The sequence below is a fragment of the Protopterus annectens genome, chromosome 1.part0, assembly GCF_019279795.1.
Source record: "Protopterus annectens isolate FY-2018-M chromosome 1.part0, PAN1.0, whole genome shotgun sequence".
NCBI classification, from domain to species: Eukaryota; Metazoa; Chordata; order Ceratodontiformes; family Protopteridae; genus Protopterus; species Protopterus annectens.
The window spans coordinates 1,554,182,991-1,554,207,399 of NC_056725.1; the positions used below are offsets into that span (position 1 = coordinate 1,554,182,991).

The 24,409-nt window shown below is 42.3% G+C and overlaps 1 protein-coding gene across 1 annotated transcript in view; it reads left to right on the forward strand.

The window, feature by feature from the left end:
- The window catches only part of MAP3K4 (mitogen-activated protein kinase kinase kinase 4), a gene marked incomplete in the record, with an annotated part of 2,414,579 nt that overhangs the window by 1,850,189 nt on the left and 539,981 nt on the right, over positions 1 to 24,409 (forward strand). The window contains 2 exon segments of the mRNA XM_044068025.1: positions 12,872 to 13,005; positions 18,685 to 18,763. Coding sequence (XP_043923960.1) covers positions 12,872 to 13,005; positions 18,685 to 18,763 — 213 coding nt within the window.

Below are 24,409 nucleotides of genomic sequence, written 5' to 3' on the forward strand. Positions count from 1 at the left end.
ATAATGCATGAAAGCAAGACAGTTACTATAGAATGTTTCTCTGAGGCGATTTGCTTAATAGATTTTAGAAGACAATAGAAAGAGTAGTCAAGGAAGATTAGAGAGAGCTAGTGAGAAGAGCGAGTTAAGGCCAGAAAGTAGATTAAGGTATGGGAAGTAAAGGATGTTTAAGGAGATAGAGTGCAGTATTGCAATCTTGTGGGATTCTTTCTGAATCTTTAGAAGTACCTTGAATAATCAATGGAAAGTGGAAAAAGCATACAGGAAGATTTCTGTCCAAGGAAAGGAAAATGCATGTACCTTCTAGGCCTTCTTGCATGGAGTCCTGGACCAAAATATTGCCAACTGATTGTTCAGAGAGGAGGCAAATAAGTCTACTTGGGGAACTCCCTGCAAATGGATCAAACCTTGGAAGACCATTCATGAGGGTCTGCCCTTGTCCTGCTTAGTTTGTGCACCACACAGATTTGCTCTGACATAATGTAGGATGCCTGTACAGTGAGAGCATACTGGGAAGCTACTTTATCTCAAGCTAATATGGCTAGTCTGCAAAGGTGCTACAACTGGATTTCCTCCTTGCTTGTTAATATACCACGTGTTTGTGGGATTGTCTGTAACAACTTGAAAAGGTCCATGGGAGTAAAGATTATTCATAGTTGAGTGCCTTGATCAGGGGAAGCATTTCTTTTATATCTTTGTGCTTGTGTCTGTCCTTGGTGTCTCTAACTTTGCACTTTTATGTCTCCTGAAACTGCTCCCCAAGCAAAATCCAAAGCATCTGTGGTGACTGCTTTGGAGCAGGGAGGGAGAAGGCAAGACCTAGATTTAGGGAAATTTGCCATCTCCACCAAGTAATTTCTCTTCTGACAAACCACAGCTATGGGATTTGAAAAGACAAAGGATGTGTTGGTACTGGGACCAAATAGCCATCAGATGCCATTGTATCTTTCTCATGTGGACTCTTGCCAAGAGGTATCATGAGAATCATAGATGCCATGACTCCAGAAATCTTGAGGTATTCCCTCACAGTGACCAAAGCTTGAGAAAACCTTAGAAGTAGATCTCTATATAAATCTGTTTCCCCCCTCTGTTTAATTTCTCCAACTCTTCTGGGTTTCTTATAACATGACAGGAATAGACCACATTTCTAAATAATGGTATAATTAAAGTTCATGAAATTTGTGTTGCAGTCTTTGTTGTTAGTCAGAAGTGCTCTTCACAGCACCCACAATATGCCCAGAACTAACTCCTGCAATTCATATGGAATTCCATGTATTTGTAGCATATCCAAATATGACGGTAAATAATTTTTTTATGAGACCCATTGATCCCACTACTATTGGAATTTTCTTGGTATTCCTGCTTCCACATTGCCCTTGTTTATGCCCACAAATCCTGGTATTTTATGACTTTGTCTCTGTACATAAGGCACTGTAATAACTGGGTCTAGCAGTTTCAGTAGTCAGTGCTACTTTTGTCTTCTTTTCATGGACTATTATATCTGGTTTTCCCACATCTGTTTTCTGAATTGTTGGTAATGATTCATCTCGTGATGTAAATTCATCATTCTCTAACGTTTGTGGCTTTTTTTTCCAGTGCTTCTCAGCTACTTCATTTTCTTTTATGTTTGTAAAATTTTTATTAAAATCAAAACAGTTTTTTCCTGTGTAATGAAAACTCAGTGTACTGAGCTGATGTTCTTCGTGTTTCACTGTTGCAGTCATTACATTTGGGTAATTTGCTGGCAGGTTGCCCTCAGTCGGCCTGAATAACAAAGTCTTGGGTCCTGTGTCGGTTGCTGTCTCCTCTTCCATGACGTCAGGTTGTCAGGGGTATAAAACATGCAGCCGACGCCATTTTATTCAGTCTTTCTTGCCGCGCGGTGCCCAAAGTAAAAGCAGCTCGCAAGTGCCGGTCGGCCGACTCCTGAAATTTTCGCATTTGAGTTTCAGAACCAAAGTCTTCAAACTAAAGCTAAGTACCCTGTTGGGGAAACTTTTTCTTGCTCCTTACCAATGTCAGTAAAAGTTAATAATTGCATTACTTGTGGGAAGCAAATACCTCATAAGGATTTTCATTTGTACTGTATTCCTTGCCTAGGCCTAGATCATAACGGGCCTTGCTGTCGGTTTTGTTCTAGATTTAGCCAATGCACTATTAAGCGTTGGTATATTTTTGCTTCTAAATATTTTGGATCAAGATTTAATTATCCCGAAATGCCGTCGGTTAGCAGTCTGACTACCGAAGTTACAAAAAGCACAAAGAAAAAGACAGAGTCAGACAGTCGAGGTCCAAAACCGACAACGAAGTTTCTCCTAAGCCAGTCGCTAGTTTGCTGGTACTCAGTGAGGCGCTTTCACAGCCCCTGATACCCACTACTTTTGAGTTGCAGGCCTCTAGCAAGGCCCATTCGGAGTCCGGTATGCCGCGAGATTCTCAGAGTATTGAACCCGTAGATGTCTCTCCCTTACATGGGTCCGGAGCCGCTGAGCAGGCACCGGCTTCTGAGGGTGTTTTCAGGCCTCAACATTTTTATATTAAACCGACGCCAGCCTCAAAAACAAGATCAAAATCAAAAAAGAGGCTTATGGATTTCCTCCTTCTTCCTCAGCATAGGCCTTTGGCAATACCTCCTGTATTAGACATTGTTGATGTGTTTTCGGCATCAAGCATGGCTCCAGATTCCCTGCCTCCGGCTCCTAGTAAGCCAGACAGATATTACAGGGTTCCTGACTCCCACTAATTTCTATTCAAAAATCCTGCTGCTGATCCTGAGACTATTTCAGTGTGTCCCAAGGGTGTAAAGGCCTCTACAGCCAAAAATCTTACCCCCTCTGATAGAGATTCCAGGGTGCTGGATAGATGGGGAAAGAAAGTTTATACGTCTGCAACCTTGGCAATTAGGGCCTTAAACTGCTAGTTTCATATGCTTAAATATCAACAGCATGTTATGGGCTTACTGAAACAGAAAATTATGTTGATTTCTGATTGTGTGGAAAATAAAGAATTACAGGAATTATTGCATTCAGCAGAATAAGTTGAAAAGCATACTTTGCAATGTGGTTTTCATTCCTTGGAGGCCTCTTGCAGGGCCGCAGTTACTGGATCTGTGATTAGAAGGCATGCCTCGCTCAAGGAGCAAAATCTGCTAGATCATGTTAAAGCTAAATTGTTGGATGCCCCCTTGCAGCATGATATGCTGTTTGGTAATAAGGCAGAAGAGGTTTTAAAGAAAATGTAAGACAAAGCTAAATCTATGCAAACTGTAAAATATTTCTTAAAAGTACAGCCACCCAGGTTCAGTAGACACTGGCCTACTAAAAATCGGTCCTTTCCTTTGTCCAACAGAGCCGCTCAAGGCAAATCCAGGTGCTCAAAATGCTCCAGATACCAATCACAGGGTCTTACAGGTCAAAACAATGGGGTGCCTCCACCTCCAAATCTGGAGGAAACAAAGCACAACCATACAGTAAGCAGTCTCAATGACTTCCCTCTACCTTCACCAAGCACTTATCTTTTGGCAGCCCCTTTGGGGGGGAAACTAGCACTTCATGCTCAAAATTGGCAGTTAATTACCCAGGACAAGTGGGTATTAAACATAGTATTCCAGGGGTACGGATTTCATTTCCATACTTTACCAATTCCAAAAGGTTGCCCAGATCTGCCACAAAATCAATGGGCAGAGGCTCAGAAACAAGTTATGTCCCTCATGGATATGGGGGCTATTCAACCAGTACCAGAAAAGGAAAAATGGCAAGGTTTTTATTCAAGACTTTTCCTGGTACCCAGAGAAGACAATGCCTGGCATCCAGTACTGGACTTATCGTTACTGAACACGTTGCTGGACATTCCAAAATTCAAAAGGCTGACTTTACAACAGCTACTGCCAATCATTAGCGGACCGGAGTTCTGCTCTGGCGACCCCTAACCGGGAAAAGCCAAAAGACGCAACAACAACAGCTACTGCCTATGCTGGGCAGGAGCGCTTGGTTAGTGACTCTAGACTTAAAAGAGGCATACCTGCATATCCCAATAAGGGAATCATACAGAAGATACCTCCGCTTCAAGGCAGGTTTTCTGCATTACCAATTCTCTGCACTGCCCTTTGGCTTATCTACTGCGCCCAGGGTCTTTACAAAGTGCCTGGCACCAGTAATTGCATTTTGCAGACAAAGAAACATACAAATTTATCCTTATCTGGATGACTGTCTCATTCAAGCACAGGACAAGGACACTCTTCTTCAACATCTGGCGTTTGTAAAAAGGCTTCTAACATGCCAAGGGTACACAAACGAAAAAAAATCCCAACTGGTACCCTCTCAAATAATTACATTCCTGGGTGCAAGCTTGAATACAACTGCCCAGATGGCTTACCTTACGCCAGACAAAGGCAATTGACAACCTACTTCAAACAAATGGCAACAAAAACCCAGTTATCTGCAAGACAAATTCTGCAGGCTTTGGGGTTCATGGCCTCCTGCATTCTACTAATTCCATATGCAAGACTGCATATGAGGAAACTACAGTGGTACCTAAAAAGTTTAGAGAGTCAACATTGTCACAGTCTGGAAACAATGATTCCTCTCATTCCCTGCCTACAACAGGAGTTTATTTGGTGGGCACAGACATGTCACTAAAACAAGGGGCTGTCATTCACACTACCCCCTGTCACCCAAACACTAACTACAGAAGCATCAGACTATGCTTGGGGGGCCCACCTGGCAGGGAGATGCATTCAGGGCTAATGGAGCCCCAAAACAAATGCATCTGCATATCAACCAGAAAGATGCTAGCTGTTCAGAATGCTCTGACAGCCTTCAAGGACTTAATTCATCCAGGGCAACTACTGATAAAGACGGACAACACCACGGTTATGTGGTACATAGACACGCAGGGGGTACACATTCCTACCCCCTTTGCAGACTAGCCATGGCATTGTGGAACACAGCTTTGACTTACCAAATACATCTTCAAGCTCAATTCCTGTCAGGGAAACAAAATACTCTGGTAGATGACCTAAGCAGAAATCTTATGGACCCGCACGAATGGAAACTGGATCCACAAATCTTCAGCGTGTTAACACAGAAATGGGGGATCCCAGACATAGATCTATTTGCCTCTCCCCAAAATTATCAGCTGGACATATTCTGCACAAGAACTTGTCACAGAAAAGCATGGAAAGTGGATGCTCTATCCTTCAGTTGGAAAAACCTATCAGTCTATGCCTTTCCCCCTCTGCCTCTTCTCTCCAAGGTCTTACTAAAAGTCGGACAAGAAAAACCAAAAATGATCCTAGTTGCTCCGGACTGGCATCGCCAGCACTGGTACCCAATTCTAAGGAATATGTCTCAACTTCCTCCTTGGTACGTGCCTCAAATACCTCATCTACTGTCTCAGTAGAACAATCAAATTCTGCACACTCGGCTCCAAACTCTGAACCTTGCAGCATGGCTGATTATTTAATTATTCAAACAACGCCTCTCAGTAAATCTGTGATGGATGTCATTTTGGAAGCCAGAAGGCCTAGCACTAGAAAATCTTATGCTGATAAATGGAAGAGATTCTGTGCTTGGAACCAAGCACAAGGAACTGACACAGAAAAGCCCAATATTCCTTAGATTTTATAATATTTGACTGAGATGCTTGACAAGGGCCTATCTTTTTTTTCAATAAAAATACACGCCTCTGCCATCTTGGCTCATTACAACGCAGAGCCTCCCCTCTTTTCTCATCCTCTGCTTAAACAGTAGCTTAGAGGGGCCAAAAATCTAAGGCCTCCCAGAAGATCACCAACTCCTGCATGGGACCTCAACTTTGTGCTAGAAAAACTCACCCTCCCTCCTTTTGAACCAGCAGCTACTGCGGATATAAAATTTCTATCTTGAAAAACAGCTTTCCTATTGGCAGTCACTTCAGCAAGAAGGGTTTCAGAACTACAGGCTCTCATGGCTGTGGAGACTTTTATTACATTTTACCCGGATAGAGTGTCCCTCAGGACCAATCCTTCTTTTATGCCTAAGGTGGTATCCAGTGTGGCTCTTAACCAGACAATTTCAACTGCCAACATTTTACACAAATCCGCAGAACAAGGGGGAGCGGATTCTGCATTCATTGGATGTACACAGACAACTAAGATTCTACTTAAACAGGACCAAATCTCTAAGGAAGTCTGAGCAACTGCTGGTAGCATTTGCTGCAGGGTCAGAGGGGAAGGCTATATCAAAGCAGACTATTTCTAAGTGGAGAAGCGACTGCATTCGTTTCTGCTACTTGCACCATGGTAAACCTGTGCCCAAGGGGATCAGGTCACATTCCACCAGGGCTGCCTCTACCTCAGCAGCTTTTTTCAGAGGGGTTCCAACCAAAGACATTCTTGAGGCTGCTACTGGGAGCTGTGTTCATACCTTCACAAAGCATTATCATTTGCTTCTCTTCTCAAAATCCAGGGCAGACTTTGCCACTGCAGTTCTGCAGGGCCTTATAGCCGCTCCTAATGCTATTTAGTTCCATCCTCCCAACCATAGCTTTGGGATTCTACCCAAATGTAATGACTGCAACAGTGAAACACGAAGAACATAGTACAGTTATGTGTGCACTTACCATAAATGTAGATGTTCGAGTGTATTCACTGTTGCAGTCCGGGTTACCCACCCGCCATCCCTCTTTTCTATAACTTTTCTTTCCTTCACTATATACTAAAGCCTTTGTGGTGTATTTGCTTTTAGATGAAGGTAAAGTTTATGTTGCTAAAAGTGCATTTACATATATTTCTGTTTACTTGTGTGTGTGTGTGTGTATATATATATATATATATATATATATATATATATATATATATTTGCATTTGCTCCCCATTTGAGGGGCACCTGACATGTGGGGCAAGAAAAACTGAATAAAATTGCTTCGGCTGCATGTTTTATACCCCTGACGACCTGACGTCATGGAAGAGGAGACAGCAACCGACGCAGGACCCAAGACTTCATTATTCAGGCCGACTGAGGTCAGCCTGCCTGCAAATTACCCAAATGTAAGGACTGCAACAGTGAATACACTCTAACATCTACATTTATGGTAAGTGTACACAACTGTACTTTTAGCTGACACACTCCACACCAAGGAACACAATCCTGTGTGAAGGAGTCAGAAAAGACACTTCAATGTTCTTTGAATCCCAAACTTGTGCAAGAGGTACCTCACCCAGATGAGAGATTCCTAACACTTTGAAAAAGACTTTGCAAAGATAAGCAAATCATCTAAATATAGAAAAATCTGGATACCCTGTAGCCTGAAATGAGTTTAACTGAAGCTAGACACTTTGTGAATACTCATGATGCAGTGGGTAGTGCATAGGATAAGGTAGAGGACTGATAATGTGATTCAGACACTCAGCCTTAAAAAATGTCTGAAGTCTGGATGTTTAGGGATGTGATAAGCATCTTTTCAATTTTGTTACTAGGAAACTTAGAGGAAGAAGAGGCAACAGGTTATGAGGTGACATCATTTTCAACTTGGGCACTGTTAGGTACAGATTTAGGAAAGATTGATTCATACATGGTCTCCAGGCATCTTCTTTCTTTGGCACTAAAAACATCCATGATTAAAAACCTTTCCCAACCTGGGAAGGGGGAGCTGGTTTTCACTCCCTGATATGGCATGTGTTGAATGAAAGGGTGAAAGGGGAGGAGTCTGGTGTGGTGGTTCAGGATTTAGCCCCTGGAAAGGAGGGATTTCTTCCCACTGCCATCTGTAACCTTGAAGAATAATCTTCAGAACTCATTGTATGATATATCTTTTTTGATTGTACATTTACCACTGTACATATTGTTTGATGTGGAGCTTTTCTCCCCGGGCCTCCTCTGTAAATGGACCTTGTTCCAGTCTGACTTTCCCGGTAAACAAATGTAAAATAAAATACATTTCTCTGAAAAATTCAGTTGGGGAGGAGAAAACTGAAGATTCAAACTTTCTGAAAGGGAAAAGGGACTACCAGGGTGTGAGGGGGTAAGCAAGATCCTTTAAATAGTCATTCTGACTTGTCAGACTGTCCTTTGTTTTGGGATTCTGGGTATGCACCAAAGCAAATATCCTCTAAATAGTACTAGTGCCATAGTCTTGGAAGAAATATCAACTGAGACATACAAATACTGTAAACAATGAGTTGTGACCTCTGAAATGGGAGAAGCTAAATTATTTAAGGCAGATTTTTCTTCATAAGCAATTGCTGACAAAAATTCCTCATACTTTCACAATTAGAATACATTTTAACATGTGAGCTTGACAATTCAAAATTCAAAAAATCAAAGCTGAAGATGCAATATCAGCTTCCCCAGGGATGTGCACAACCTTCTGCCCAAACAGAGGCTGACAAGAGTGGCTCTCGCATGCCTACTGCAGGGATCCCAACAACTGCAGAGGACATGGCTAACCCCTGGTCCATAGTGGCTGTAGGTGCTACACTGGAGGGATCCGGGGTGAAAGATGAGTGGTCTGAGGAACAAGCTGTTGCAGAGGCAAATTGCTAGCCTGCTGTAGTGGAAAAGTTGGTTTGTTTAACATTTTCTTTTTGTGGCGGGAACTGTGGGATTGGTAGTTTGTTCATGTATGAATGGTTGCAGTTGATACTGCCACGTATTGTGGTTTATGCAGGTGATAAAATGCTGGTTACATATCTGACGCCCATGCCCTGGCCCAGCAATCAAGGAGCCTCAATCCTCACCACTAATACCAGTGAGGGACGTCTCATATAGGAGGAAAGGATAACAAATACACACAGTAAAGTGCAATTTCCCTTAAGAGCACACAGAGATCACAGTCAGTCCGGGGCTGGTTGCTCCCTTGCTCTCCAGGTCCCCAGTAAGACTCCCCATTGGCACATCTATAGGGTCCAGATCTCAGCCTAGTGGGCATGCTAAAACCTTCAGCACCCTCTCTGTCCATCTAGTGCTTAGTGCCCCTGCTCAAGTAGCTGACACACACACACACACACACACACACTTTGAGAAGAGTTTATACAACCACACAGACACTCCTGGGGAAGGCTGGCACAGGTTCTGCAGCTGTGCCCCTTTTCCCCAAGCTATACGGTAGTACCAGCTGCCACCACCCACTAATATTTATCAGCTACTGAAAGGCTCTTAAAAGGTGTCCAGTTATTACTGTGCAGTATTATTGTCCAATTGGTAGTATAGCCCAGGGCTAAAGCTATTGAAGTGTCTTTGTACAATTTTACCAAAGGCATGCAAGTACTCTAAATAGCTTAAATTATCTTTACAAAATCAGCCACAGTTGAAAGGGTTTAAAAATATTTAATAACAAGTAGTCAAAACACAAGACAATACTTTTTACTACACAGTGCTAATCAAGAGTTCAGAGATCACAGAGAAATACTTAAATAATTCAGTAGTACAGTTCTGACATCACAGAAAACACTTAGTCTAATCTTTCTAGTTTTTAGCTATTTCTAAGAGAAAACACAAGTCTAAGATAAACTTACATATAGAGCAAGACAGTGCTGATGAGTTGGATGGTCAAGACAAAAATGCTTAATGCTCTCTGATTCTGTCTGGTTTTAAAATCACATTCCTGGTTCACATTACATCATTCTTCACACTTCCCTGGGTTCCCAGGCTTACAGGAACTACATTTACATTCTTCACCTCTGAGCAGAAACCAGAGCAATAAAGGACATTTATGCATGCAAATTCTGGCCATTAACTCTGGCCTTAAAACAATAGGTAGGATGCCTCACTCTAGACTTAACTGGCTCAGAGTTTTAACATCAAAGGGTCACAACATGCTTTACTTGGTCAGTTGAGTGTACTGTTGCATTTTTTCCAGTTCCACATGTAACACTATTTTTAACATTTAAGACACAAGCCTGTGGTTTACATTAATATTTACAGATGACAGAATTATCTCCAAAATTCTATCTGGCTAGGCTGTGGCAGCCTTCACCTATCTTCACAACATATTTCAGAAGTGATGCATTTTACAAGCTTAAGTTTATGATATTGTGGACTTAAAGTTAATGATTACAGGGTTTGGTGGGAAGATGGGATTATTTTGTCGTACTTAATTTATCTGTTATGTGCATTGCTTTTTCTTGTATTCTCCACACGCTGCAGGTTGTTGAGCTATTTCTGTAGCTGCTGTTGACCATTCCTTCCACTTTGTGGGGTGAGAACATGGCACATTATGGTCATCATCCAGGCAGTGATGGTAGGGGATGTTCTGTCATTCTCTTTGGCTGTTCCTGTATATGCATTTTGATTTCCAATGAGGTCTGAGCAGTGAACCATCATGAGGGTGTCACCCAGTTAACACAAGTAAGCCTGCTTCTTAATGCTCATCTTCCCTGGGGATTCTGACATGGAGTTTGCAGCCATCTGACCTTGGAGAGTTGTAAGGTTGTTTGGTATTACTCTTCTTTCTCCCTTCCAAGTTCTTCATTGAATCCGTGTTACTGGGGCTGCAGTCAAGGATCTGTCCTTGTGTATCATACCATGTTAATTTGGGGGCATTACTTTTAGTATGTTTAATATGACTGACTTAGTAGAAAAGGAATTGGAGGGGGAACTGAAGGACCTGACTGAAATAATATATATTTAACCATTGTTTGCTAAAGTTTGTGTGCCTGTGTAAATATTTTTTGCCTCAAACTGCTGTTTCTGCCTTGTTACTCTAGTGTTGCACCTTTGCTTTCTGAAAAACTATCAGGCTGGAGGACTGGTGCAATCTTTCAGTTATTTCCTGTTTGTATAATGAATTCCTACAGCAGATGCCCTGTTTTTCAGATGTCTAATGATACAAGTGTACTCACATAACTGTACTTTACATGTTCTTCGTGCTTCACTGTTGCATTCCTGACTTACTGGATTTCCCACTTCATAAGCCTTTGGTCAGTCCGACTACCAGAGTGAAAAAAAAAACAAAAAAACCTTCCTCCCTGAGCTGGTGGACACCGTACCTTGACGTCAGGACGGTTGGGTGTAAAGGGAGCCAGCCATCACCATATCATCAGTCATCCTTGCAGTTGGAGCCAGTAGTAGTTACGAGGGCGTCTGTTGGTCCACACCAGAGTGAGAAATTCTTCTAAAGCTAAGCACTCCCTTGGGAACTTTTTCTTACTTGTGACTCCTGTCAGATAAAGTTAACATCTGCCTCCGTTGTGGCAAACAAATCCCAGACAGCTACTTTCATACCTTGTATGTCACATTTTTAGCCCAAACCACGACGTCCCTAATTGCTGTCTGTGCTCCCTTTTCAGTACTAGGACTGTAAGGCTTAGGGCCGAAATTTTGTGTAAGCACTACCACCTGTCAGCCTTCTTTCTAGAGCAGGATTTTCCACTGCCATCTTGCTGGGCATCCTCTCTTCCCATTAAGGCAGCTTCCACCCTCATCTCAGCATCCCATAAGTCAAGACTGCAACAGTAAAGCACAAAGAACATAGTACAGTTGTGTACACTTACAATTAATGTAGATGTTGTTGGAGTGTATTCACTATTGCTGTCTTCTGTCCCTCCCCCTTCCCCCTTATTCTTTTTACAATAAGAGCTTTTCTTGTCCTCCACTTGTAGAGGACCCTCTGCAGAGATGCCCTTCAGGTTCCCTTCCTCTAACCTGGTCCCTTGCTTAAGATTCGTCTATGGTGCTTCTACTTTCAAGGGGCAAGAAAAACCTGATGTCATGGCATCTGCTGACTCTCTTTATACCCAACCTTGACATCAAGGTAGGGCATCTGCCATCTCAGGGAAGAGGTTTTTTTTTTACTTTGGTAGATAGGCTGACTAAGGGCTTCCAAAGCATGAAATCCCGTAAATCAGGACTGTAACAGTGAATACAGTCAAACATCTACATTTATGCAAAGTGTACACAACTGTATTTTCTTGAGCTTCTGTTCTCCTCCTCACTGTATATATATATATATGAATTACCTTTTTTTTTCACTGTCACTCAGGCTTCTTTTTAGTAGCTGTGCTTACTCTTAGAGGGAGTTTGAGATACCATGATTACTTGTTGGACATCAAAGGATGTATTCGTGCTGACTTTTGTTTGTCATCTTAAATAGTCATCGTAAATACCTTTCCAGAGATCTCACAGCAACACTAAGTAAATTAAATACTAGTAATATGGGATGAAAGCAGAAAATAAAATAGAAAGTAAGAAAAAAAAATCTAGTTGGGTACTTTTTAGTTTTTTTGCATTAAAAGAAGCATTTTGAATTTAAGACTCACATGATTGTCATTTATGTACTTTCAGCTGTAAAAGAGCACTGTATGACTCTAAAACTCTAGTGCACAACCTAATAGAGGAAAATAATTACAGCTCATAATTCTTCAGATTGTAAGCAGTAAGTCTTGCTTTTAAGTGTTCTGTCATGGCACTTCTCTGTGTGCTTTTTTCTCTGCTTTGCAAGGCATATACAGTAAAGCTTTGTTCAGTGTGTTTTGAGATATTGCTAGTACTTTGTTTTTTAACATTACTTCCTGTTTAGAACCACTTTATTCTTGACACTGGTTTGGTCTCTGTGATTACAGTGTGTGTTGGGTTACCAGTTATAGTTGATGTCTTTGATATATGTAGGCATTCTGTAGTTAGCATCTTTCAAAGCAGTTTTAACTTTGATTATTTATGCTTTAGAAGCTCTTGCCCTTTAGGAGGGTATAATCTTAGTTTGCTGTTATGGTAAGTGACTTTTTTGTTCTTGTGCCCAATTTATTTTAACCCCAGTTATCACCTATAAAACATGCATGCTGACTATACCGATAGGTAGCATGTTGGGTTCTTTACATAACAAGATGAAGTTAGTAGCATCACTTCTTTTTAAACATTGCAGGTTCCACTTCTGTTTTTTCTTCTAACCCTTTTAGTACCACAAAGAAGTTGTTCGACTCATGTCTGGTGAGTTTAGACAAAAGATTGGAGATGCATATATCCAGTTTGCTAGAAAGTGGATGGACTTTGTGCAGACCAAATGCGAGAGCGGAAGAGGTACAAAACCCAGGTAAACTGTATTTTAGTTTAACCAGACATTTGTTCTCTTGTTTAGAAACCATAGGTTACTGCTGAATTTAAGTACTGAAGTTATGAAAGGAACTTTGCATTGTTTTAAATAAAATACTCACTGGCTTTACGTGAAAGTCATTGACTGCCAGGCACCTGTTTGAGGGAGAATCAGGTCTAAAAAAAAAAAAATTAAAGTTTTCATGTACTTGTTCACTTTTATAAAACAATGTCATATTCTAAAGTTTGTGTGTTTTGTCATATAGCTTTGAGCATTTGGTAGCTGTTGCTGTCCATATGTGCAGCTTGATTTAAATATCACTCTTTTTTACTGTTTTCTGCAGTACCATATCTGAAGATGTGAGATGCAACCATGGACCATAGTGGGAAAATAAAAATTTCAGTTTTGGGGTGGCAGTATTTAAACAAATGATCTTGTGTTTTCCTCTCTCTTAAAGATCAGCTCTTGCCTTTTGTCTTTACTAATTGATTTCTAAGTGCAGCAATGTTTTTTTTTCAGCACCAAGTAAGCTATTGGGATTTGTGAGACTAGATTAAATGTAGTTCATTGCCGCATGCTTAAAACTCTCATCTTGCTGCCTCATAATTTTTTATTTTTTTTTAATGCATAAGATTTGTTGCAAGCTATGTTTGTAAAGTGATGAATTGGCCTCCCTTACTGCAGCAAGGCTTGTTTTAAGCAACTATAGTCGTCTACTTGGTATACTTTCTCCATCTTGGGCCATTTGCCATAGTGACGTTTTAATTATAGAAAAAAAGTAGTTATGTTTAATGAGTTGACATTGCCTGCTTAGTTCTCTACATCACTTCAGAAGATGTACAACAGAGGGATTTGTTTTTCTTTTATTCATAACTGAAGTAGTTGTCATATAGTTCACTATGAGATAGTTGAAGAAGCTTAGTTGTAAAATGTAGTGCAATTGAAGTTTTCAGTGTCATAGTAGCCCAGCTTAATTGTTAAGTTTTTAACAGCAAAGACTATTGAAGTGGACACATTCTAATGCATTATAGCAAATGTCCAAAATCTCCATGTAAGGAATTAGTGTGTCCTGGAAGTTACAGTAAGTCTGATATACAGTCACTAGATTGCTGGAGAGTAGAAATGTTCTTCGTGTTTCAGTCATTACATTTGGGTAATCTGCTGGCAGGTTGCCGTCAGTCGGCCTGAATAACTAAGTCTTGGGTCCTGCGTCGGTTGCTGTCTCCTCTTCATGACGTCAGGTTGTCAGGGATATAAACATACAGCCGACGCCATTTTAATCCGTCTTTTTTGCAGCGAGGTGCCCGAAGCATAAGCAGTTCGCCGGTGCCAGTTGGCCGACTCCTCCTGAAATTTTCGTTTTCGAGTTTCAGAACCGAAGTCTTCAAACTAAAGTTAAGTACCCCGTTAGGGAAACTTTTTCTTGCTCCTTATTGATGTCAGTAAAAGTTAATAATTGTATTACTTGTGGGAAGCAAATACCTCATAAGGATTTTCATTTGTACTGTATTCCTTGCGTAGGCCCTGATCACAACATGCCTTGCTGTCGGTTTTGTGCAAAATTTAAACAACGCACTATTAAGCGTCACTATATTTTTGATTCTAAATATTTTGGTTCAAGATTTAACTATCCTGAAATGTCTATTAGCAATCTGACTACCGGAATTCACAAAAAAACGCAAGGAAAAAAAATAGACCGTCGAGGTCCAAAACCGACGACAAAACTTCTCCTAATCCAGTCACCGGTACTCAGTGAGGCGCTTTTGCAGTCCCTGATGCCCGCTACTTTTGAGTCACAGGCCTCTACCGAGACCCATTCAGAGTCCGGTATGCCGTGAGATTCTTCAAGTATTGAACCCATGGATGTCTTTCCCTTGGATGGGTCTGGAGCCGCTGAGCAGGCACCGGCTTCTGAGGGTGTTTTCAGGCCTCAACATTTGTATATTAAACCAATGCCATCATCAAAAACAAGGCCAAAATCTACTTCTGTGTCTAAAAAAACAACGCACTTGCCACATGCTCAGGCCCCTATGCCTAAAAAACAAATGATCAAAATGGCTGAGGATTTAATTACCTTGATCAGGGGTTCAGAAACAAGTCATGTCCCTCATGGATATGGGGGCTATTCAGCCAGTACCAGAAAAGGAAAAAGGGCAAGGTTTTTATTCGACTTTTCCTGGTACCAGAAAAGACAAATCATGGCGTCTAATTCTGGACTTATTCATTTTAAATACTTTCCTGGACATTCCAAAATTCAAGATGCTGACTCTACAACAGCTACTGCCTATGCTAGGCAAGGATGCCTGGTTGGTAACTCTAGACTTAAGAGGCATACCTGCATATCCCAATCAGGGAATCTTGCAGAAGATATCTCCGCTTCAAAGCAGGCTCTTTGCATTACCAGTTCTCTGCACTGCCCTTTGACTTATCTACTGCACCCAGGGTCTTTAAAAAGTGCCTGGCACCTGTAATTGTATTTTGCTGACAAAGAAACATACAAATTTATCCTTATCTGGACGACTGTCTCATTCAAGCACAGGACAAGGACACTCTTCTTCAACATCTGGCGTTTGTAAAAAGGCTTCTAACATGCCTAGGGTACACCATAAACGAAAATAAATCTCAACTGGTACCCTCTCAAATAATTACATTACTGGGTGCAAGCTTGAATGCAACTGCCCAGATGGCTTGCCTCACGCCAGACAAATTCAGTTGACATACTTCAAACAAGTGGCAACAAAAACCCAGCTATCTGCAAGACAAATTCTGCAGGCTTTGGGGTTCGTGGCATCCTGCATTCTACTAATTCCATATGCAAGACTGCATATGAGGAAACTTCAGTGGTACCTAAAAAGCTTATGGAGTCAACATTGTCACAGCCTGGAAACAATGATTCCTCTCATTCCCTGCCTGCAACAGGAGTTCCTTTGGTGGGCAGAGGCATGTCACCAAAACAAGGGACTGTCATTCATTCCACCCCCCAAACCCTGACTACAGACGCATGAGACTATGCTTGGGGGGCCCATCTGACAGGGAGATGCATTCAGGACAAATGTAGCCCAAATCAAATGCATCCACATATCAACCAGAAAGAAATGCTAGTTGTACAGAAAGTTCTGACAGCCATCAAGGACTTCCTTCATCCAGGACAACTACTGATAAAGACGGACAACACCACAGTTATGTGGTACATAAACAAGCAAGGGGGTACCCACTCCTAACCCCTTTGCAGACTAGCCATGGCCTTGTGGAACACAGCCTTGACTTACCAAATACATCTTCAAGCTCAATTCCTACCAGGAAAGCAAAGTACTCTGGCAGACGACCTAAGCAGAAATCTTATGGACCCACACGAATGGAAACTGGATCCACAAGTCATCAGCATGTTGACATGAAAATGGGGGAGCCCAGACACAGATCTGTTTGCCTCTCCACAAAACTATCAGTTGGACAAATTCTGCACAAGAACTCATCACAAAAAAGCTTGGAAATTGGATGCTCTATCCTTCAGCTGGAAAAACCGATCAGTCTATGCCTTTCCTCCTCAGCCTCTGCTCTCCAAGGTCTTACTAAAAGTCACACAGGAAAAAACAAAAATGATTTTATTGCTCCGGACTGGCCTCGCCAACACTGGTACCCACTTCTAAGGAATATGTCACACCTTCCTCCATGGTACTTGCCTCAAACACCTCATCTATTGTCTCAGCAGAACTATCAAATTCTGCACACTCAGCTCCAAACTCTGAGTCTTGCAGCATGGCTAATTAACTAATTTCACCAATCACATCTCTCAGTAAACATGTGATGGATGTCATTTTGGAGGCTGGAAGGCCTAGTACTAGAAAATATTATGCTGATAAATGGAAGAGATTCATTACAACACAGAACCCCCTCTCTTTTCTCTTCCCCTGCTAAAGGAGTACCCCAGAGGGGCCAAAAATGTAAGACCTCCCAGGAGAGCACCGGCTCCTGCATGAGACCTCAATTTTGTGCTGCATGAGATCTCAATTTTGTGCTGGAAAAACTCACCTTACCTCCTTTTGAACCAGCTGCTACTGCGGACATAAAATTTATTTCTTGGAAGACGGTCTTTCTTTTAGCAGTCACTTCAACTAGAAGGGTTTCAGAACTACAGGCTCTCATGGCAGTGGAGCCTTTCATTATCTTTTACCCGGACAGGGTGGCCCTCAGGACCAATCCTTTCTTTATGCCTAAGGTGGTATCTAGTGTGGCTCTTAACCAGACCATTCACCTGACAACTTTTTTCCCAAATCCGCAGAACAAGGGGGAGCGTATTCTGGATTCATTGGATGTACACAGACAACTAAGATTCTACTTAAACAGGACAAAATCTCTAAGAAAGTCTGAGCAACTACTGGTGACATTTGCTGCAGGAACAAAGGGGAAGGCTATATCAAAGCAGACTATTTCAAAATGGATAAGCCATTGTATTAGTTTCTGTTACATGCACCATGGTAAACCTGTGCCCAAGGGGATCAGATCCCATTCCACCAGGGCTGCTTCTACTTCTGCAGCCTTTCTCAGAGGGGTCCCTACCAGAGACATTCTAGAAGCTGCTACTTGGAGCTCAGTTCATACGTTCACAAAACATTACCATTTACCTCGCTTTTCTAAATCCAGGGCAGGCTTTGCCACTGCAGTCCTGAAGGGCCTTATAGTTGCTCCTAACGCTGTTTAATTCCATCCTCCCATCCATAGCTTTAGGATTCTACCCAAATGTAATGACTGCAACAGTGAAACATGAAGAACATAGTACAGTTGTGTACACTTACCATAAATGTAGATGTTCGAGTGTATTCACTGTTGCAGTCCAGGTTACCCACCCGCCAGCCCCCTTTCTTCTCTATTATTATACCTCTTCTTTCCTTCACTATGCTCAAAAGCCTTTGTGGTGCATTTGCTTTTAGATGAAGGTAATTTTTTTGTGTTCTAAAATACTTGCATAGATATATTTACTTATTTTTTTGCTCCCCATTTGGGGGGCACCTGACATCTGGGGCAAGAAAAACTGATTTAAAATGGCGTTGGCTGCATGTTTTATACCCCTGACGTCATGGAAGAGGAGACAGCAACTGACGCAGGACCCAAGACTTTGTTATTCAGACCGACTGAGGCCAACCTGCCAGCAGATTCCCCAAATGTAATGACTGCAACAGTGAATACACTCGAACATCTACATTTATGGTAAGTGTACACAACTGTACTTTCTGGCTGCTGCCAAGAGTATGTAGACTTTATTTGCTCTATTTTGTGTTCCTTAAAAGTGTATTTCTTTTACAATTACTTCAAGCAGCGCACTTGTTTCTGTTTCAGTTACTTAGTTTTATTCCATTGCAAATCCTGTGCTTTGTTGCCACCGTGTCCCTTTCTTAATCACAGTGCGATCAAAGTGCTGTGTTTGATTCACCAGCATTAGGTGCCTTAACCTCAAAATTATGTATAGAGTGGGCTGCTGTTTGCTTCTCATGCTGTCTGTTTTGTGCTAGCAGAAAACTGCTATCGCTATTATTTCTGAAAATTTACAACACTAATTTATTGAAGGAGGTGAGTAGCCCAAGGTTATTGTTTACCAATGAAGCATTAGTGGAAAAAAAAGTGAAAATATATTACCTACAGTGTCCTGGGTCAAATTGACTGACCTCTGTTCTTTTTTATCAGGTGGGCAACTCAGGGCTTTGATTTCCTACAAGCCATTGAACCAGCATTTATTTCAGCTCTACCTGAAGATGAATTTCTGGTAATTACCTTCTTTTCTTTATTTTTTGTTTCCCAGTGTTATACTGAGATCTGTCATGCAAGTCTTCCTCGTGTACGTTATCCCCGTTCTTTTTACTCTATCCTTTTAAGCTGAATCTGAATTTTACTGATGTGGTATTGTTTAGATCTGTTGTGATCAAAGCTAAGCAAGTGTTAAGGTAGTGTCTGGCTCCATCTGCAGATGCATAAAACCCTTTCTTTAACTTGATATTGATTAGTAACCTTAGCTTTCAGAGAAGCCAGGGGTGGAAGGTTGGAATGAATGTCTTGCACTAGCTCATTTATCCTGGGGACAGGGATGGCATCTGTGGTCCATTTCAAAACTGGCACCTGCTGTAAGTCTGGTGTGCTAGCAAAGTACCATGAAAGGGCTAAGAGCTAATGTCCTCTAAGCAGAGTGTTTGTGCTGTACCAGGCACTGGATATGCACATGTGCCAAAAAGGGCCCTACATTGTGGGGTGTCTTCTAAGTGAGACTGACACAGAGTCATGAGAGGGCTATTGGTCAGCAGACATTGTGGAGAAAACGTCATTAAAAAAAAAAAAAAACAAGCATAAGGTACTTTAATTAGGAAAATGGTTGCTCAAGCATAAATGCCAGACTTCATGATAAAGTAAGATTATAATTGAATTTGTTTGGTCTTTGTGTTTTTTATAGATGCATTTTACTTGCCTATGTGGAAAATGGGGTAAAACGCATATATTAGGAACTTAGAGGTCTTGTGCTAATATCTTTGCATTTCTCATGGAGCACTCTTGCCTTATGACTCATATTTGTTAATTTTGTCTAGGAAATATTTAAAGTCTGATAATATTAGCTGATGTTCATCATAAGGATCAATGCTTAAGGTGGATTCCTTCTCTTCTGGCCTGAGGTCCAGGAGTTTTTGGATGTTCCAGAAGCAGGATTGAGCACCACCCCTATTCAGGATGCGTAGCTAAAATGGAAAGTGGCCGGTGCTGTGTTCATTTCTTTCTTGCCACAAGAAGTCAGTCCTCAGTATGTCTGTCCATTGATTTCCTTCCAGATAGTTTCCAGAGAGTAAGTACCCAGTTTAGGAATCCTCTTCCTGTATTGATTATGTTGAGTGATTGTATCTTGTTGCATTTTATTCAGTCTTGCTTATTTAGGCAGATTGTTTATGCATATAACACACCTGAAAAGATCAGGTGTGCTGTTGTGGATGGATAAAAATATACACAGGCAGAGCAGTGTCTAGGAAAGTAGCTAATGAACTTGGGTAATTTTCAGGGAGACGCAACACAAGGTCCAGAGTGTTGACACATCTGGCAGGGATGCTTGATGAGCATCTAGCAGAACATCAGAGTCTTTCCTTAGTAACTGTTGTGGTACCAGGGCACATTAGGCTAGTTATGCTGATTTTCCTTCATAAAAGAATAAGAAGATTATAATTGTAATAATAGTAGTATGAATAATAACATAACAGTGAGAGGATATGCGGAAGAGAGAACTAATTTATATACATGTTACTTTTACTTTTATTCCGAATCATGGTGAGGAAAAGATTCTGTGGGGTAGGCTGGTATACTTTTATGAATGCACAGTATCTGTCTGACAAATAGCATGGTGTCACATGGCACAGATTTTGCCAGTCCAGCTTAGTACATATGATCATCTTAATATTCACTGTCTCATTCTTCACATTTGAGATAACTTGTGTGGTGGATGTCCTTCAAGGATGCATCTGCAGTCCTTACAAATGGGTTGTCCTGTCGTCAGGCAGCCCTCGGTCGGCCGGATTCCAAAGTCTGGGTCTGGCTTCGGCTGGTGTCACTCTTCACCCGACGTCATAGCTGCAGTTATTCGGGTATAAAGGCATCAGCCGACGCCATTTTCCTCAGTCTTTCTTGCCGCGTGGCGCCCGAAGCAGAAGCTGTTCGCAAGTGCCGGTCGGTCAGATCCAGAGATTACTACTACCGAATACTACTCAAGACTTCTAAAAAGCTAAGTACCCCGTTGGGGACTCTTTCTTGCCTCAGCCGATGTCAGAGAAAGTTAATAATTGTTTATCCTGTGGGAAACAAATACCTCATAAGGATTTCCACTCCTACTGTATACATTGCTTAGGCCCAGACCACGACGTAGCAGCTTGTTTAGCCTGCTCTTCTTTTAACCGACGGACGCTCAGACGTCGGTCGGAGTTTGCTGAACAAATTTTCGGCTCTGATTTTGCCTACATTATGCCGTCGGACCCTCCGACAGCACAAATTTCGAAAAAACGAAAAGAAAAGGACCGACACTCGCGGTCCGCGGTTTCGGCCGAAACCGCGATTAAGCAAACCGCGAGTGTCTCGGTTTCGGCCGAAACCGAGATTGCGGTTCCTTCTTCAGCTGAAACCATGCCTTCTACCGAGGCCTCCTCCAACCTGGTAGAATCTGCTTCTGAAAATCAGCCTTCTGTGGCGGTTTCCCAGGATTTATCAGACACAATTCCACTGGATATTTCCACCCCTGCACGTGGAGCTGCTAGGCCTCCTGCAGCCATGTCTATTAAGGCCTTTGCCAGGGCCAAAGCAGCAAAAGCTTCAAAATCTGTGCCTACCAAACCACCCCCTCACAGGCCCAGCACTAGCTCACATATGTTATCTTTAGCTGAGGATTTAATTTCTTTAATTCGTGGTTCCCAGCCCCATCCAGACAGGTCCTCTCTTCCCCCTCCAGAAAAGAGGCCTAGAGCAGAACCCCCTGAACCAGTATCCTCTGCTGGTTCTTCTGATGAATCAGAACATTCAGAACTTCCTGAGGCTCCTTATTCTCCTTACGAAGACTCTGATGCTGAAGAGTCCATTCCTTCAGCCTCTCCACCTGAGGAATTTTCCTTTGGGGAAACATTGCATGCTATGAGAGAACAATTCCAGTGGCAGGGCCAAGATTTTTCAGACTCCAGGAAAAGGCTTAGAACTTTTCTACATTTGCCACAACATAGGCCTTTGGCTATACCTCCAGTCCTTTCTGTTGTAGATGATGCATTTAATGATGCTTGCACTGCTCCTGATTCTTTACCTCCGGCTCCTGCTAAGCCCGATAGGTTCTACAGGGTCCCGGACACTCACCATCATTTATACAAGGTCCCTTGGCAGATCCAGAGACCATCGCTCAGGGCCCAAAAGCTGTAGCTACTACTTCCACTAGAAACCCCCTCCCCTCTGAAAGGGAATCCAGATCCTTAGAGATGGGGTAAAAAAGTTTACACTTCTGCAACCTTGTCAGCTAGGGCTTTGAACTGCCAGTTTCATATGATTCAATATCAAGAGTTTATGCTTGACCAGTTAACTAAGAAGCTTTCCTCTGAGGAATCCTTAGATAAGAAATATGTTCAGGAAATGGTACATAACATACAGCAGGTTAGTAACCATTCTTTAAAATGTGGCTATGATGCACTGGAGGCTTCCTTTAGATCAGCCATGACTGGCACAGTTATCAGGAGACATGCATGGTTGAAAGAACAAGCATTACCAGACCATGTCAAATCAAAGCTCTTGGATGCACCCATGGACAAGGTCAATTTATTTGGTTCCCCCGCTCAACAGGTACTAAAAAAGATGGAAGAGAAGGCAAAATCTGTACAAACGGTGAAAGATTTTTTGCAAGTTCAACCTCCAAGGTTTAGCAGGAACTGGCCTTCCAAACATTGGTCCTTTCCAGATTCCTCTAAGGCCCAGAGGGGCAGGTATAGGCGTCCAAGAGGCAGAACCCAATCCAGAGGTACCTACAGGGGACGCCAATGGCAAGGTAACAACCAACGAGGTTCACACGCAGCCACCACCACAACAACAGCTCAATCACAGTGACTTGACAGTGGCACCGCCTTCCAGGGAACAACTAGAAGCACCTTTAGGCGGAAAACTAACATTATTCTCAAAAAACTGGCACTGCATAACAAGAGAAAAATGGATTTTACAAACTATAGACCAAGGCTACAGGTTCCATTTCCATACTCTACCAGGGAAGAGAGGAATGCCAAACCTACCACCTTCTCAAAGGACAGAAGCTCTAAAACAAATATCTCAGATATTAAGAATGAGAGCTGTGGAAAGGGTACCACTTATGGAGCAAGGAAAAGGTTTTTACTCCAGACTCTTTCTGGTTCCAAGAAAAGAAGGCAAATGGAGACCCATTCTAGACCTGTCCGCTTTAAACACATTCCTTATTGTTCCAAAATTCAAAATGCTGACACTACAGCAGCTTCTTCCCATGCTGGGCAAGGAGTCTTGGCTGGTAACTCTAGATCTCAAGGAGGCATACCTGCACGTCCCCATAAGACCAATTTGCAGAAGATACCTCAGATTTCTTGCAGGATCAGAGCATTATCAATTCTCAGCATTGCCTTTTGGCTTATCTACTGCGCCCAGAGTGTTCACGAAATGCCTGGCATCAGTAATTGCTCATTGCAGGCTACAGGGAATCCAAATTTATCCATACCTGGACGACTGCCTGATACAAGCGGACAACAAAAACAAACTAGCAGAAGACTTACAAAGAGTCATTTACCTGCTGCAAGCCTTGGGATATACAGTCAATATAAAAAAGTCAAGGCTGACTCCATCCCAAAGAATAACATTTCTGGGTGCAGAGCTGGACACATCAAAACAAATGGCATTCCTGACTGCAGAAAAGAAAGAACTACCACCTCTCTACTTCTCGGCATTAATCAAGCAGAACCACCTAACTGCAAGAAAAATACTGCAAGCTCTAGGATTCATGGCATCCTGCATAATCCTGGTCCCTCATGCCAGGCTGCACATGAGAAAGCTTCAATGGTACCCAAGGAATTTGTGGTCCCAGCACAAGCACAGCCTAGAAGCCAAAATTCCAATAATTCCATGCCTGAAACAAGAGTTCCTATGGTGGGCTCATGCCTGTCAATCAAACCCAGGACTACCCTTCTGCAACAGCCAATCAAACCAAACCATCACGACAGATGCCTCAGACCTCGGTTGGGGAGCACACATGCAGGACAAGTGCATACAAGGCTTATGGACTCAAGAACAGCTGTGCCTACACATAAATCTAAAGGAAATGCTGGCAGTAAAAATGACAATCCAGTCATTCCGACCATTTCTCCAAGAAGGTCAGTTGCTGGTAAGGACAGACAACACCACAGTTATGTGGTACATCAACAAGCAGGGGGGCACACATTCATATCCTCTATGCCGGCTGGCACTGGACCTATGGGATGTGGCCCTGACCTACAACATTCAGTTACAAGCAATCTTTGTGCCAGGAAAAGAAAACATTCTAGCAGACACATTAAGCAGAACAACCACAGATGCCCACGAATGGATGCTTCACCCGGACATCTTCAGAGCCATCACAAAGAAATGGGGATTGCCACAAATAGACTTGTTTGCATCTCCGGTCAATCACCAGCTAAAGAAATTCTGCACGAGGACGCACCACCCACTTGCTTGGAAGGTGGACTCCCTTTCTTTCAGTTGGAAAAGCCTGACAGCATACGCTTTCCCACCACTTCCTTTGATGCACAAGGTGCTTCTGAAGATCAAAGAGGACCGTCCCAGGATCATTCTGATAGCTCCAGACTGGCCAAGACAACATTGGTACCCATTGCTGAGGAGCATGTCTCGAGAACAAATATGGACATTA